The sequence below is a fragment of the Brassica napus genome, chromosome A9, assembly GCF_020379485.1.
Source record: "Brassica napus cultivar Da-Ae chromosome A9, Da-Ae, whole genome shotgun sequence".
Lineage (NCBI taxonomy): Eukaryota > Viridiplantae > Streptophyta > Magnoliopsida > Brassicales > Brassicaceae > Brassica > Brassica napus.
The window spans coordinates 4,139,375-4,155,871 of NC_063442.1; the positions used below are offsets into that span (position 1 = coordinate 4,139,375).

Genomic DNA, 16,497 nt, shown 5'->3' on the forward strand with positions numbered 1-16,497 from the left:
AGTCATCAGCTTTTTGTCTTTTTTTTTTTGAACACATCAGCTTTTTGTCTCTTTTGCAAATTCTCATAAAGAAGTTTTGAAACCTGTTCTTTAACGTTGATAGAAAAAAGCAAAAGTAAGAAAACACGTTCCTTGAGTATTGTGCAGTGTAATCTTACTCGGATCTGTGCTTTGTGAATGTATAAACGCCTGCTTTTTCTGGGGAAAGACAAAGTTTGGTATGGAAACAATTACTATATATGAGTATTTTGTTTTATGAGTTGTAACCAAGTTTTACTTTCAATTAGTTTGAATATACAATGAAAATAAGAACAAAGCAGAAGCTCCTCGACATTAAAATACTAGTATAGAGTTTGGTATGTCATTTGTATACCTAATCCCTCAGTATGTGTGGAAGCTGATCCTCCCGAATTTAATAGATTGACCCACCCACATAGCGGAATATCTCAAAAAAATAAATGTAATGCGTCGTTATATTGGATACGACTATTTCTTTATAATATATGGTCCAAAATTCCATTGGTCCATACCATTAAATTCTAATATTACTATTCTTGGATCAGAGAGAACCAATGATGATTTCTCACTTTTAATCATAGTTTAGTGACCAAAATGCTAATGGAAATGTGAAACAAATCAAGACTTTAATCATTATGATTCTACAGCCTGGGTGCCTCCATGATAACTTAAAAACATTTTAGAAACAACAAAAAGATTACACATTTAAAAAAAAAGTGAAATTTATACATTTACATATTCCATATACCAAATTTTAAAGCCTCCTAAACCCACCTCCCCAAAAGAAAACAAACTTGCTCTTAACACATCATCCATCCATCGATCACATTGTCATCTAAACCGAATTGCATTAATAGACATCACTACTTTAATTCTCACTTAACCGACAGTTTAAAGTAACTAAACCGGACAATCTTCCTTAACCGATAAACCTCTTCCTGGACTAGAGGCTTTGGTATGATCATCTTCTGGAAAGTAATCTAAAACGCCCCGGTTAGAAAAAAACTATTCTATCTACCCTACTCTTTTTCTCACTACCCCATCTTTTTCCCCTTTCCTCTATTACCCTTTTTCTTAATAATATTTTTATGTTATCTGTGGACCCCACTCATCATACTCGCGGACCCCGCTATATTCTAATATTTTAATATTTTGCGGACCCCTCCCCTTTTTTTATAAAATTGATATAGTAAATCTAAATTACATGTGGTCCCCATTTTTAGAAGCTCACTCTCCTTCCGTGTCTTTTTTTTATTCTCCAACCAAATTTATATTTTAATTATTTAATGATTAATTTAACTAAAAATTTAGAAATAAAAAAAATCATTTATTTTAACATAATATTTTTGTAAAAAATAAAATAACAAAATAAAACTCAAAACTAGATTTAATATATAAACGAAAATTTATATTTTAATCAAATATTAATTTCAAAAATATTTGTATATTTTAAAAAATTTCGAAAATACAAATATAATAAAAATGTATTTAAATAATATTTTAATCAAAAACTAATTTTTAAAATAATTTATAAAATATTTATAAAAAATTATAAAAAAATATTTCAAAAAACAAAAAATTAATAAAATATGTATTTCAATTATATTTTAATGAACAATTAGTTACAAAATAAATTTAATAAAATACTTATATAAATTATTGTTGTTTAAACTAAATTTTATCTCTTTTATATAAAAATTATCAAATTTAAAATAAATTATTTAATATTTATTCAAAAATTAATTTCAGAAATATCTATAAATATTATGAGAATAATATTTCAAAAATACAAATTTAATAAAATGTATTTCAATAATACTTTAACCAAGAATTAGTTTCAAAAATAAATTAAATAAAGTACGTATATAAATTATTTTTTATACTAAAATTATAAGAATAGTGGAATTTTTAAAGAAATATATAAATAAAGCTTAAAAAGAAAATTATGTATATTTCCCTAAATTTAACATTGTTTTGAGGAAAAAACATTAAAATGGTGTTAGACAATAATTTGGATTGTGTAACACGTTTTTGGTCGTTTAAAAACACCTAAACTGATGAAAACTAAAGTTTTTCTGTGTATTGGTATAAAACAAATAGGAAAATGATGTTTAAAGACGATTTTGTACATTTATGCTTATGTGCACTCTTTGGAAGCAAAATAATACACTACAGTGGTGGGAATAACACCTTCGTGATGGGTTAAAAATGTTAAATCAATGAAAATTAAAATTTTAGGAATTACTGGAATTACTAGTACGACTAAATGAACGACTAGGTACTATTGTGAACTACCTTAAACTACCTTAAAATACTTTGAATTACTATGTATTATGCATGTTTATAAGAATCTTAATTTTCGTCTTATTGTTTATTTTTAGAAGATGTATATCATATATTACGTGATAATATGTCCATATAAATGTTTATTTGTCAAATTAGACTAAAATACTCTTAATTTCTCAGTTTGATTGATAACTTCTCATTTTCATAGAAAACATTCTTATAATTCCATACTAATGTCTTGTTGAGAATGTCATAACGAGATGAATAACAGAAAATACATATTTTTTGAAATTTTTTTCTGCCAATGTGTTATATACAATCTAAAACTGTCTAAATACATAAGTATTACTAATAAATTTGTTTTTTTGATGTTGTATTACTAAAAAATGTTGTATTTTGCAAAAATATTACTATGAAGAATGAAATATTACTACTACCTTGAGTACTACTAAGTGCAAATATTCAAACATGTATTATCTCCTTTTCAACATGTTTTAGACATGCTTTTTTTATTGAAAATTTTTAACACGTTTTAGACAAATTTTTTGTCTTCTTAATCGAACCTAATAGTTCAAAATTTTGTTTTTAGCACACAATAATACCTAGTATTCTAGTAATCCAAACCTGCAACAACACAAGCAATAGTCTTATATATCATCCTACATGGATTCAACACAAGCAAAACTTACATATCATCCTACATAAGTTCAAAAGAAAAACCGAGATACATAATAAACATCCAAAATATGTTAACCCACAAATCTTTTAAGCCTTAGCCCTTGTTTTATGCCTCTTCTTTGGCTCTTTGATCTCATCGGTCTTCCTGTCGGTGAAAGGAATTTGCACCCACTGTGATGCATCAAAGACCATATAGCCAAGCTGAGCAAAAAAAAAAAGTTGGTTTAAGAATTTAGAAACAAAAGAAAGCTCTTCTGTTCGTTCCACTAAAATAACTCAGGAACATGACCAAATAAATACACAGTTAGAGAGCTTCCACCAGTAGCAAAATACGCCAAGTACATGTAACAATGTCTCTTCTCACGACATGCACTAAACATTACTGAAAACCCACAACAAAATGTTCGCAATACATGTAATCAATCTTCCATGCTTCCATAACCTCAGGACCAATTGAGAAACAAACAAGACTACTTAAACCACACTTACACAAGCATTACCTATGTTGATCACTGATCTCAATTCCCTTCACTTGTTTAGCTCGAGTGAAGAAATCTGTTATACCAAGATCAAAAATCACTCAGTAAACCAACAAAACAACACTAACAATTAATAAAAATGAAAACTTTAGGTCAACAAAGAAGGAGACTACATACTCGGGTGAGAAGAGAACGAATCAGTAATGGGAGTATCTCTATCGAGCGAAACAGAACATCTCACGCCAAGCCTTCGACTTGATAGAAATCCTCTTAACTGCCGATTGGAATGGATAAGTGAGCTAAAACTCCGATGAGCTTCTAGTTCTACACACCCATCGTTTCTCTCGTCGAATTTCAGCAACAAGTGAAGTAAGCCGCCGCCGACACTTGTTCCCCTGCTATAAGGAGAGGCCCTATGCCTCCTTCCGCGATGATAAGCTTAGTGTAGCGATCGCTATCGCGGGCAAGAGAAACGAGGGAAGTGGCAGCATTTGAGCGGTCTTCAAGGGGTCCGGTGTGGAGAAGAGCAATATGCTCCCAGATGAGGCAGATGATGGGCTCATTGGCGGCGATAGGAGGAAGACCAAGGTAACCAGCGTCACCGTGATCCCCAACGGGAGCAGAGACACAGAGGAGCCAAGAAACGTCACTGATAGAGTTCTTCAATTGAGCAGACATTTTGCGGAAGCGGCGGAGGAGATGATGGTGAAGACGTGCTTCATGATGCCTTGGCTCGACACTTGAGGACGAGGGAGAAAGCCTGCTCCAGTATCTGCTCTGTGTCATCGATGATACGGTGAGTGGGACGCTCGTACGTATAGATCAGAACTAGCGCGGGAAACCTGGCGGAGAAGACCAGCAAGCTTCTCAGTCTTCGCCTTGACCAAAAGACCAACTAGCCTCATCAGCTGCTTTCATCACCTGGTCAGACAATTGGATCGGCTTCGCTAAGATTTGCTTCATGATATCAGCCATCTCAGATCAATGGTTGGTTTTTATTGAGAACCCTCGAAACTGATTGGATCTAAAACGAGAAAGGAGAATACAAGTAAATCAATCAATATGAATGAAATTGAAGAAAGAATGAATGAATTGGAGAAGGAAATATTATTGATAGAGTTCTCTAAAATGGGATTTGAAAGTTGAATTTGAAGAAAGAAGAAGATAACGAAAAAAAGGGAAGGGATTTTGTTTTTTTTTTGTTTTTGTCTTGTGGTTTTCAATTTTTTAATAAATTAATAGGATAGGATCCGTTTTAGTTGGGTTTGGGTGGGCAATCCGTTTATCCTATGGTTGGGTCCGTAAATTAGCAAATTCATTAAACCCTTTTGTGTCATTTACTTTGGTTTGGTTAAAAAAAGAAAATAAAAAAGAAATTAGATTTATGAAGGGACATATTCGAATAAAGATGGGAGATAGTAGGGCAATATAGAATAAAGTCCTCATCTTCTTCGTCAGATTCTGAGCAGATAGATACTGAGCTCCGGCGCTCCATTGCTATCAGGATTCATCATGTAGAAAGCTTCAGAGTCACGCGACCCCACGATTCTCTCGAACTTCGCCCTCATATACATTATCTCTCCTCCACCGCCACCGCCGGACGTCTCCTCCGTCTCCGGTAAAACTCCGGCGCCCATGGAGACCATCTCGAGCGCCTTCAGAACTTTCTTCTCCTTCTCACCACACTCCCTCCTCGCCGCGAACCCGCACTTCTTCCCGTTGCAGTAAGTCCTCCACACAGGCTCCTCCACCAACCGCCGTGGACGGCGGTCACCGTCTTCTTTAGCTTCCTCTTTGGCCTTGTCGCACTCCAGAGCGATCCTCACGAGTCCCGAAGCCATCTCCTTGACGAGTCCACTGATCGGAGTAGCGAGCTCGATGAGAAACGCCGGCGGGGAAGTCGGGTCTTTCTGGACGGAGAAATGCACGTGTCCGCGGCGTGATCCGAAGAGGGTGCCCACGACCCGGGACCCGAGTCCGGAGTTGTTGTTACCGGGTCGGGCTCTGCTGAGAGAGGAGATGACTGAACGGAGACGAGAGACGGCGAAAGTCTGGAGCTTTCTTTTGGAAGAGGAAGGGTTGTGTTTGGGAACGGGTTTAGTGTTGTCGGGGAGAGGGTTACGGGAAGAAACGTCGTCGTTTTCGTCTGATCCGACTTTGGTTGTCCAGTGGAAACTGTTGTGTCTCTTGGAGGCAAAGTCATGTGTGTTTGGTTTCGCCATTGAAAGAAGCTGAAGTTTAAGGAAAGAGAGAGAGAGGGTGTGTGTGTGTGTGTGTTTATGGATGTGGTTAATGATCAAAGTAGCTGGTGTGAATTTAACTTCAGGGTTTGGTCTATTTGGTGACTCTCTCTATCTCTTTACTCTTTTCTATATCTCTCTCTCTCTCTCTCTCTTGTCGTTGTGAGTGTGTTGGTGTGAGAGAGAAGATAGATAATACATTTGACAGAGATTCGACAGTAACTTGACCCACCATCTCATCTTTGTAGAAGGTTTTGGAAAATAAAGGAGAAAAAGAGAGAAATGTAATAGTTTTTGTTTTGTGTGTAGATTTGTCTTTTACTTTTTAGTTCATTATAGGTGTCAAGTGATTCGACTTGGGATTGATTTTAGCTCCGAATAGAAAATTAGTACTCTATCCTTGGGTTCAGAGATAAAAACTTCAGAGACTGTCAAGTGAGAGAAAGTTAGAGAGTATTTTTGGGTTCCGGCGGTCGGTCGGCGCGTGAGCGTCCGTGCCGCCGCCGGAGTCTTTTCTTCCTTCAGAATAAATCACCGGTCGTTGTTTCCTCTTCTTCTCCTCCGATTTCTGTCTGTCGGAGCTCTGGTCACCCAACAATCGCGTGGTTGTGGTTCTGGAGTCACGACGCGGTTTGCGGGAAGGAGGGGATAGTTAAGTTGAGTTTTTCGGTTTCCGGGAGACGGAGGCTCTCATAGATCCGTCATCGCCGGACTTTGCATCCGCGGCGGGGAAGCTTCCTTAGTTCCGTCGTCGTCGGCTCTAGTCCCCGGGGGGTGAAGGCTTTCACAGCTTCGCGTCGCCGGATCTCGTCCCCTAGTCCTTTAGGGTTTCGTCCTTTTAGTTTATTTTTTTCTCATCGCTTAGGTTTAGGTTTGTTTGTGTTATGGCCGGAGGGAGTGAGGCTCTCCGGTGGAATCGGTTCAAGTTGCATGCGTTTGTTTCTTTGGGTGGTTGCGGTGAACTGTGTTGGGGGAGCTCTTGCCATGGCGATCGATGCTCTCCGGTTTAAGAGGCCCAAAGATGTTTGAGGTGAGGTTTGGCGGAGCTGCGGTGCTCCGTTTTGGCCGAGAGATCCGAAGGCTGGATCTCCGGCGAAGATGAGAGGTGGTGGAGATGAGTCGTCCGTGTGACACGTGCCCCTCGTCGTCGAGGATGGCAACACGTGTCCTTGCTTTGGAAAAGCTGTTCATTCGACGCGGCTGCTCTCTCTCCTGGTGGGAGATTAGGGTTTCTCAAGTTGGGCCGGAAGGTTATGGGCCCAGTTGGTTTATCGGGTTTAGTTTTAGTATGGGCTTTTATTGTAATGTTTCTGGGCTTGGCCCATATCCTTTAATATATAAAATCATATTGACGGGAAAAAAAAAAGAAAATTAGTACTCTATACACTAAAGAGGAAAATAATAAATATTTTGGTTTTGTTTTGTATGATATTTTCAACTCTACTTAATCATTGTCATGATCTTTATTGTTTCTTCCATTACCCTCACTAATACCACTCTTCTGAATACTACCATTAATCTTACAGTTTATTTGATAGCTTGCAGTATTATTAACCTGGCTTTTGAGATATACTTACTTTTGTTTATTACTAAAGAATAACTAGGATTTGTGTTTTTGTTGAATACTTTGGGAGAAACACGAGAAAATGACAAAAGAAAGGAATCAGGAGACAAAGTGTGTGTTATTGTTGTTGTTTCATTTTCGATGTGGGGTAAATCACAAAGAGCCTCATTTTGTTTTGACTCCTCCCCTTTTTGACTTCAATCTTTCATACAGTAAAAAAGTGTTTAGTACACTTATCATATACTCCTCCTTTATGTTATATATCAAAATCTTTAGTCTACATACAGCCTCTCTAATCATTTAAAGATCTAAAAGAAGTTTTCTTGTGCTCAAAAAAAAAAAAAGTTTTCAAACTGTGTACATCTATACTAGTGAGGAAGTTGAAAAATTGACGCTCGACAACTCAAATTATTTGACACATACCACCAGTTCTGTGACGCTTTATAGGCTTTTTGTATGCATCAAACACCATTTGGAACTTAAATCACGCATGCTATATGCAAACAACCAACTACAAAGCACTTTGTGTAAAATTTCATGTACCAAAGTATATTCCCATCACTTAAATCACATATATCTATAATTGCAGTATAAAAAGAGTTAAGAATAACCACATGATGGTGGTTTAGTGGTAAGCGGACTTCAAAGATATTTAGATTTGAAATAACCACACGAAACAAAATATGTGTGTTTATACGGATATGAAACCATGTTTTAGGTTTTCTCTAAATATCCAGAAAAATAATTCATCCTTGGACTACACTTTTTCTTTGAAATTAATCTGAATATTTTCATAAACGAAAGAGATCACTAGATAAAAAAAAAGAAGAAGTTAAAGATATTTATCAACAAACCACAACCATTATAGTTGCCATTAATCCAACATTAACATATACAAAAACACCTCATATAGTTAGAAGATAGGTGCCTTGGTTGCTTCTTAAGTTCTTATAAAGGAACATTCATCCCAATTAATTTTCTTTTTCTACTTCTTATTCAAGAACTTGGAGTCATTGTGCCAAAGCAGATGAATTAAATCATTGTTGTCCAAATCATTATGTTTAGCACAAAAAATCATTATGTCTAATACTATTGTGTATGGTGAATGGACTTATACAGGAAAGTTTAATGTATTTAACTATTCATGAATGATGTGTGAATTCTCATTTATCAAAATTTTCAATAGTTTCGAATCATTACAAAATATTCTCATATAAAGATTGGTGTGACATGCCATTGATGGGCATACAACATTCGACAGGCTTTGTCTTATATCGAAGAATAATAACAATCCTATAATTCAAATTGTATAATAATGTAACAAAAAATGAATATGAAGTTATATATAGTTGGTTGTAGACGTCATAAATGGAGATAGCTCCGTTGTGGTTCTCGTTGTTGTCGGGTGCAGAGTAAACCGTGGCCTGTGAACTGACACGTTACTTCCGGTGATGGTCCTAGTAACCAAGTACCTTGCCCCTTCTCCAATTCATCCGAATCACACATGACACCCTATGCTTTATATGTTTCAATGATGTCATCATTCATCAGTTCTTTAAAAAAAAAAATCATTTTAGTAAGAAAGTGGTAAAACATGTCTATTCGTAAATGTAAAAAGACAAAAACATACGAACAAATAATTGAGTAAGACTACAAAGTCACTATATCATGAAATATTTAAATATACGAAAGTGGTAACATGTCTATTATTTATTTCAAACCTCGTCGATAGTTGTTTACATGTCTAAAGTTCTGGATTTACATAAAGATACATTGACCGTACTAAGATATACGATTCAACCAATCTAATCATATCTGATCAACTGTATCACATTGAATCATCAGTGTTATAAAAATCGGTTTACACATCAACAAATCATCAGTAAATGAAACTTTTCCTCAAAATGATATTTAGAAAATCAGTCTACCATCGCATACACTTACTACCGCTAACGATTTTTTTAACATTGCTTGTTAACCAAATCACTAAACACAATCATCCATAATGTATACAAATCGTGGTTTATTAGCTTCTTATTAGTGGTACAATTACACTTAATCACTAAACACCATCCAATCTAGAAACATTAGGAATTGGATAAAACTCCCTCCGTAAACTCATTAAATCGGATCCACCATATGTACTCGGGATAGAAGTAACACAAAACAAGAAAATGCTTACTAACTACATCTGAATCACAAGTGTTTCCAGATCATAAAACACTAACTTATATTATTCTAAGACTAAGAGCATATGCATTTGCACTTACAAAGGAACGTTAAAAAGGATGCTCTTTTCATTTTTATTTTTTGCCTATCGATGATGCGAAGAAAGCCTTAAGGTTCCAATTAGCTTTGCAGACTTCTCTGGTCGGTTTCGGGATGGTCAGACTCAGGATGTTCGGTTTCAGGATGTTGCGGTTGAGGAACCGGAGCACCTCCGTTCATTCTCGCACGCGCTTCAGCAAACATACGTTGCTGCTCAGCTGCAGCTTCCTCCTCAGTCATCTGAGCTCCGCTGTTGCATTTCACACTTCTCTGTGTGTCCTGCTACATAATTTACAAACGAAAGAGAAAGTTTTATATGTTAAAAGGGTTTCTACTTCATCTTCCAAGTATCAAGAGAAGTATTATTACCATGGTTTCATACTTATGTTGCTCATAAGCAGCATAGACTTCCTCTATATATTCTCCAAAACCCAGAACCTGTTTCATTTCAAAGTTCACGTCTTTGTGCTTTTTTTTTTGTTTGGTAAAGGATGCACAAAGGAGAAGACTTTTAAACCTGTAACGCCTTGAGAACATGCTCAGGAGCAATCGTTCTTCTATCCTCTTTGTTACAAACCTCATTAGATTCTGAAGACACAAGATTTATAAACTCTGCAAAACCAAAACAAAACACAATCAAAACTCTTCCTCCAAGTAGATAGTAACAAGAAGAAGTCTATAGATCTTTATACCTACACAACACTCGATAAGAAGATCTTGAGCGTCTCTAGCAACACGAACATCAGGTGGTAACATCTCCTTTATAATCTTAGTCATCGTAGCTGAAATCAAACAACACATCGAACATATATACTCATAGTTTCTCAAGCTAATCGAGCTAGATTCACAAAGCTAGTGATCGATGAGCGTAACAGTGGAATCGAAACGCTAACCTTTAGGAAGCGAAGCGTCTTCTTTGGATTTGCCGACTATATCCATCGGATCCATTGCTTAAATCTGCAGAAATCAATCGAGCTTCAAGCTAAACCTATTCGTACACGACGGATTCGCTTATGAGGATATATAGATAGGGATGATCGGACTCACCGTAACTGAGTCGACACGGAACGAATCGCTAAATAGACGAGTCGCGGCGAGATCTTATCGGAGGCGATTAGGGTAAAACGGAGAACGCAGATGCGCGTGAGTCCCACTCGAAGGCGCGTGGAGATAGTTTTAGTGATTTAATAGAAACGGGAATTAATTTTTATAAATAAAATCGAAAACCTAAATGGGCCGAGAAATCAACCCAAACTAGGCCCATATCTTCTTCATCGTCTCCGGAGAGTCTTGAGATTCTGGGATTGGTGTTTCTCCTCGGTGGTGGAAGAGAGAGCATGGGGCTAGAGGAGGATGATTTCGTGTTTCACGGGACGCCGATAGAGCGAGAGGAAGAGATCGGTAGCCGGAAGAAGAAAGCAGTCGCGGGAGCTTCGGGAAACCTGAGAACTCTCCCTGCTTGGAAGCAAGAGGTGAATTACTTTGATTCTTCTACTCGTCTGTTTAGTTGCTGATGAACTGAGGAATCAAGCAGCGCGAGTCGCTTTGTGTCCATGATCGTTGCAGCCTGTTTCTGAGATTTTAACTTACTGTATAGGGAAGAAAGATTACTCTAGACTTTCCGGTTTACTGTAGCTGGTAGAGTACTGAGAACCGGAGATTGATTTGTAGCTGAGGTTTTGGTATTTTCTGTGTGTTTCTCTCACACATTAATGTATATATAGATTGATCATCTTTAGATTTCCACCATGATATTGTTTTACTACATTACTTGTAATAACGTCAGTTTGTATATATTGTAACGTTCTGTGGGAAGCTGCTGACTTCTGAACTTGTACATGATCCAGGTGACTGATGAAGAAGGTCGGAGAAGGTTCCATGGAGCATTTACTGGTGGATATTCTGCTGGGTATTACAATACAGTGGGGTCAAAAGAGGGTAGAGTTTTAAACTACTTGGATGTGCTTAGATTAGATTTTTTATCTGTACTTTGCTGTTTACAGTCTGAGTTGAATTTCAGGCTGGGCTCCACAGTCGTTTACGTCGTCAAGGAAGAACAGAGCTGGAGCGAGAAAGCAGAATATATCAGACTTCCTTGATGAAGATGAAAAGGCGGTATGTTTTATATTGTTTTCCTTGTTAGATTCTTTAAAGCTTTATTTCAACTCATTAGTGACTAAGCTCGTTAAAGTTTGATTACCGTGTATTGCATAATCCTGCTGTGACACTTCTCAATGGTAACATGGAAAGTGGGTAATTTTATTTTTTCTCTGTGGAAGATGTTCATTGTTTGGAACGATGTTAAGCCACTCTAATTGCCTTTGTATTTCAGGAGTTGGAGGGACAATCATTGTCTGCGAGCTCACAATTTGACACATTTGGATTTACAGCAGCCGAACATTCTCGCAAGCAAGCTGAGAAAGAACATCATGAAAGGTCCCTATATACTCTTGTGTCATATTCCTTAATGCTTTTCATGCGTTGTTGTAGCCTGATCAGAATTCAAGTGTACATCGGATTTCCCGCTCTTTCTTGTACACGTTACAATCATCTGTAGATTGCTTAGGAGCTATGTTTAAGCTGTTTTTTTTTTCAAGGCTGCTTCTTTTTGCTTTGGCATGAGCAGTGATGTTTTAGACATTGTGTGATAATCTAATTTAGATAAGAATCTAGAAGTTGCTATAACTTAAGGTTCTTTTTCTTCATTTGAGTTGGCTATGAAGTTTGTAACAATTTTTTTTTACTGTATCACAGGCCATCAGCCATTCCTGGCCCAGTGCATGACGAACTTATTGCGCCAGTTTCGGAATCAATTGGTTAGTTTTGAAAGCCTCTTTAATATTTTGGAAAACTCCACCAAGCAAGGAGATCAAAACCATGATGATAGCCTTTTTTGCTTCTCTTTATCTTCTCCAATGCATTGCTGGTGATCTCACGCATATGCTTCTTTCTTTTGTTTCAGGTGTCAAACTTTTGTTGAAGATGGGATGGCGGCGTGGTCATTCAATAAAGGATGTGCGTGCTGGTTCAGGTTTGAATTTTTTTAACATTCATCGATCCATAAATTTCATTTGTGCTCTGCTTTTTGTTTTATTGATTTTACTCTACTCCTAAATCTGTACTTTGAATTTGTTAATCCATGTTTTTAACATGTCTCTCTTTTGTACGGTGCAGATGCTCGCAGGGAAGCTAGAAAAGCATTTTTAGCCTTCTCCGCTGATGAGAATACTAAGGAATCTTCGGACTCACTGGTTTTGGAGACTGAAGTGAAAACTTCTTTGGATCCACAGATTAATGAAGATACTAAATTTTCTGAAACAACCCCTGTGAGTCAACTTTCTACTTTCTAGTTTCTCTTTGCAAACGAGCTTTATGCTGTTGATTGTAATTGCTATTGCTGTTATACATCTACAATTCATATTTTCCTTGTAATTTGCAGTCTTAGTTTCGTTTCAGAATAAATGTAGGACTGTAAATACAACTACTAATCTGCTGCAGAAGTTCTTTAGATATTACCCACAGAGACATTGATTCTGATGATTTTCTTTGTTCCTTCACTATCTGTTGCAGGTATATGTTCTCAATCCGAAGCAGGACCTGCATGGTTTAGGATATGATCCTTTTAAGCATGCTCCTGAGTTTAGAGGTATCTAGTTTGGACTTTTATGATGTTTTTGCTGTCAGAGCATTCTTGTCATTGACTTGCATTTTTTTCTGAATTACAGAAAATAAAAGATCTCGCTTGTCTGCCGGTAAGGAGGCTGGCTACAGAAAACCATTGTCAATGAAGGAAAGTCTTTTCGGACCTAACAGTAAGATCTTTTCATTCTTGACTCACCATTTATTATTCTTTCCTCTTCTTTGCTTTAAGACACGTACATCCTCTACTGCATATCTCTATGCCAGCTTTTGGTCGCTTCTAATATGGCTTGAACAATCAGCAGGAAAGATCGGTCCTGGTTTTGGCATTGGCGCACTTGAGGAGCTTGATGTCGAGGATGAAGATGTCTATGCTGGTAAGGACATAATGGCTATTTCCCTAATCATGGTTGTTCTTTGTTATATAAGCATCCGTATCTTTATGGGGTTTGAACTATTTCTCTGATTCCCAAGAAAACAAACCATTGTCGGTCAAAGTAAATTATTTTGGTTATACAAAGTGTTAATGCTACAATAATCTTTGAATTCTTTCAGGTTATGACTTTAATCAGACTTATGTCATAGAAGATGAACAGCCAGTAAGACCGCACAATGATAATACACTGAGGTTAACCTCAAAAGAGCATAACGTTCTGCCAGGTTTTGGAGCTGCTTCGAATTCTGACTACAGTGTGGAGAGGTATAACAATAGTTTTAACTCAATTTCATCACACAATTCCATGTCCACTGGAGCTCTTGCTCTCGGAAATTTCTGATTACAACTGTTTAATTTCATTTGCATGATACTCTCTCTAATTCACATCATTTTGTTTTATTTTTCTATATTTTTCTAGATTTGATCCTCCGAAAATCCCAAAGGACTTTGTGGCACGGCATAAGTTTCTTGGTCCTCGGGAGGCTGAAACTAAGCCAACTGCTGTTCCTCCTCCAGACGTTCCTCCCCCTGAAGATAAGAATCTGAAACTTCTGATCGATGGCTTTGCAACATTTGTTTCCCGCTGCGGGAAACTGTACGAGGATCTTTCTAGAGAGAAGAACGAATCAAATCAGCTGTTTGATTTTCTTCGGGGAGGTAGCGGTCAGGACTACTATGTAAGAAGACTGTGGGAGGAGCAACAAAAGCGCGGTGATCAAAGTAATCTGCAATTAGATGTTAAGGTCCCTCCAAGCGTTGAGAAAATGACTGCAGAAAAGCGTGGTAGCTTATTAGGAGAAAGGCCATTGCAGAAAAGTTTGAAAGAAACTGAAACCTCTGCTTCTTCTGGAGGATCCTTCCAGTTCCCCACCAATCTCTCTGACACATTCACCAAATCTGCTTCATCTGTAAGTAAACAACTTTACACCTTAAATAATTTTAGCCTGATCAACTTGGTATATGTGTTTCAATGAAGTGATCTGCCTTTGTTTCCGTTGCACTAACATTCTAGATCTGTTTTGCTCTTTCTCTCCTTGAAATAGCAAGAGGCAGCCGATGCTGTCAAGCCCTTCAAAGATGACCCGGCAAAACAAGAAAGATTTGAGCAGTTTCTCAAGGAGAAATACAAAGGAGGGTTACGTACAACAGATTCCAATAGTTTTAACAGGATGTCGGAATCAGCTCGTGCTCAAGAGAGGCTGGACTTTGAGGCTGCAGCTGAGGCCATTGAGAAAGGGAAAGCTTACAAGGAGGTCAGACGAGCTACTGAACGGCCTGTCGACTTTCTTGCAGGAGGGCTGCAATTTACTTCTGGTGGAACAGAGGTATGTATACACTATCTTCATTGTAGTTATTCTATGCTCATACATATGTTAAAACTTTTTATTTTAACAGCAAATTAAAGACACTGGAGTAGTAGACATGAAATCAAGTAAGACATACCCTAAAAGGGAAGAGTTCCAATGGCGTCCTGCACCTCTTCTGTGCAAACGATTTGACCTTCCTGATCCTTTCATGGGAAAGGTAAATAACTGGTTCCTTGCTTCTCCTTCCTGGAATGTTATTTAAACCGTACATTCTTTTAACACCTGAAAGGATCCCTACAAGGGTACACTATTCAAATTTCAGCGTCATGTTCCTTCTTATGCCTAAAATGTAGTGCTTGAGCCAGTCTTATACATTTTCCCTTTAATTTACAGCCCGGAACTGCTCCGCGAGCAAGAAACAAAATGGATTCTCTCATATTCTTGCCAGATACAGTTAAAGCTGTATCTGATCTACAAGAACCTAAGAAAGAGACAACAGTAGTAGAGCCAGAAGTTGAGGTACAAGTGGAGAATGTGGAGAGACCTGTTGATCTTTACAAGGTAAGAAGGGTGTCTTGGTCTGAGAAATTTTATGCCAACGTAATTTGATATTTTCAGTCGATTAATATCCGGTTATGTTCACTTGTAGGCCATTTTCTCTGATGATTCTGAAGATGATGAAGAACAACAACCTATGAATGGAAAGAGACAAGAGGGTCAAGAAAAGAAGAATGAAGCAGCTGCTGCAACCACATTAAACCGACTCATAGCTGGTGATTTTCTAGAATCTCTAGGGAAAGAACTGGGTTTCGAAGTACCTTCTGATGTCACGTACCCGGAAGGAACCAAGCCAATGGAAGAAGATAACAAGTCCAAACGCAAATCCGATGCAGCTTCTGAGAGAAGACCTGCAACGAAAGAAAAACCAGAGGAGAAGACGAGCGGCCTCAAACTCAGGTCTGAAGAAGAAACTGATACAAAAAAGAGAGAGAAGTCGCCAAGAAACTGGAGTGGTGAAGAAAAGAGTACAAAAAAGAGAGAGGAGTCGCCAAGAAACGATCTATCCTCAAGTGATTCCTCAGGAGATGAACGGAGGAGAAAACGTTCCAAGAAGGATAGACATAGAAACAATGATACAGAGAGCGATTCGTCAAGTGACTACCACAGCAGAGATAAACGAAGCTCAAGATCAAGAAGAAAGAGGAGAGAATCTTCTAGAGAGAAGAGAAGTAGCCACAAGAAGCATCATACAAAGCATTACAAGACCAATGACTCTTCTTCACGGTACAGCATGGACGAAGACCGGAAAGAGTCAAGGCTGGAGAAGCGGAGACACAGAGACTGAAACCAGATGGGAGCACACTTGCATACATTTTTATTGTGAACATTGAAACACTATAGAATTGAGTTATGCAATATCTACACTGTTTTGATGGTCAGGTTATATAGCAAATGATGAGCTTAGTTTGTATGAGCTGATTCTATTAGACTTGTACTGGATAAATCTTTAATTACATTACATACATATAAGCAGGCATCGTAGGTTTCGTCGTTAAGTCGGATTATCCATATCCTTTTAATT

The 16,497-nt window shown here is 37.5% G+C and overlaps 3 protein-coding genes across 5 annotated transcripts; 1 reads left to right on the plus strand and 2 right to left on the minus strand.

Moving 5' to 3' along the window:
• Window positions 1–682: 682 nt before the first annotated feature.
• LOC106366055 (protein MIZU-KUSSEI 1-like) lies at window positions 683–5,920 on the minus strand. Its single transcript, XM_048739449.1, has 2 exons — window positions 4,908–5,920; window positions 683–983 (listed from the first exon to the last, which is right to left on the minus strand). The coding sequence occupies exon 1, from the start codon at window positions 5,681–5,683 to the stop codon at window positions 4,916–4,918; it is 768 nt and encodes a 255-aa protein (XP_048595406.1). The 5' UTR covers window positions 5,684–5,920; the 3' UTR covers window positions 683–983; window positions 4,908–4,915.
• Window positions 5,921–9,271: 3,351 nt separating this feature from the next.
• Window positions 9,272–10,728, minus strand: LOC106366058 (protein Dr1 homolog). 2 transcript variants are annotated; one of them, XM_013805611.3, is made up of 6 exons: window positions 10,581–10,728; window positions 10,427–10,490; window positions 10,226–10,315; window positions 10,051–10,145; window positions 9,903–9,971; window positions 9,272–9,812 (listed from the first exon to the last, which is right to left on the minus strand). In XM_013805611.3, exons 2-6 carry the CDS (start codon window positions 10,479–10,481, stop codon window positions 9,615–9,617), a joined length of 507 nt encoding a protein of 168 aa, XP_013661065.1. In that variant the 5' UTR covers window positions 10,482–10,490; window positions 10,581–10,728; the 3' UTR covers window positions 9,272–9,614. The 2 variants fall into 2 exon arrangements, with proteins under 2 accessions (XP_013661065.1, XP_013661064.1); XM_013805610.3 differs by having other exon boundaries at window positions 9,272–9,815; window positions 10,581–10,725.
• Window positions 10,729–10,753: 25 nt separating this feature from the next.
• LOC106366057 (G patch domain-containing protein TGH-like) lies at window positions 10,754–16,452 on the plus strand. 2 transcript variants are annotated; one of them, XM_013805608.3, is made up of 16 exons: window positions 10,754–11,005; window positions 11,381–11,471; window positions 11,554–11,648; window positions 11,866–11,969; window positions 12,288–12,349; window positions 12,496–12,564; window positions 12,708–12,859; window positions 13,104–13,179; window positions 13,259–13,345; window positions 13,475–13,549; window positions 13,728–13,872; window positions 14,027–14,516; window positions 14,652–14,933; window positions 15,004–15,132; window positions 15,309–15,476; window positions 15,565–16,452. In XM_013805608.3, the coding sequence occupies exons 1-16, from the start codon at window positions 10,871–10,873 to the stop codon at window positions 16,258–16,260; spliced, it is 2,856 nt and encodes a 951-aa protein (XP_013661062.2). In that variant the 5' UTR covers window positions 10,754–10,870; the 3' UTR covers window positions 16,261–16,452. The 2 variants fall into 2 exon arrangements, with proteins under 2 accessions (XP_013661062.2, XP_013661063.2); XM_013805609.3 differs by having other exon boundaries at window positions 13,478–13,549.
• The last annotated feature ends 45 nt before the right edge of the window (window positions 16,453–16,497 follow it).

Excerpts from the sequence above, each read along its gene's own strand:
- LOC106366057 (XM_013805608.3), top strand. The coding sequence starts at position 10,871 with ATGGGGCTAGAGGAGGATGATTTCGTGTTTCACGGGACGCCGATAGAG. Across the intron at positions 12,565-12,707 it reads GGATGTGCGTGCTGGTTCAG|ATGCTCGCAGGGAAGCTAGA; the intron begins GTTTGAATTTTT and ends TGTACGGTGCAG. Across the intron at positions 14,934-15,003 it reads TTACTTCTGGTGGAACAGAG|CAAATTAAAGACACTGGAGT; the intron begins GTATGTATACAC and ends TTATTTTAACAG.
- LOC106366058 (XM_013805610.3), bottom strand. The coding sequence starts at position 10,481 with ATGGATCCGATGGATATAGTCGGCAAATCCAAAGAAGACGCTTCGCTT. Across the intron at positions 10,146-10,225 it reads TCTTATCGAGTGTTGTGTAG|AGTTTATAAATCTTGTGTCT; the intron begins GTATAAAGATCT and ends TTGGTTTTGCAG. Across the intron at positions 9,972-10,050 it reads ATGTTCTCAAGGCGTTACAG|GTTCTGGGTTTTGGAGAATA; the intron begins GTTTAAAAGTCT and ends GAAATGAAACAG.
- LOC106366055 (XM_048739449.1), bottom strand. The coding sequence starts at position 5,683 with ATGGCGAAACCAAACACACATGACTTTGCCTCCAAGAGACACAACAGT.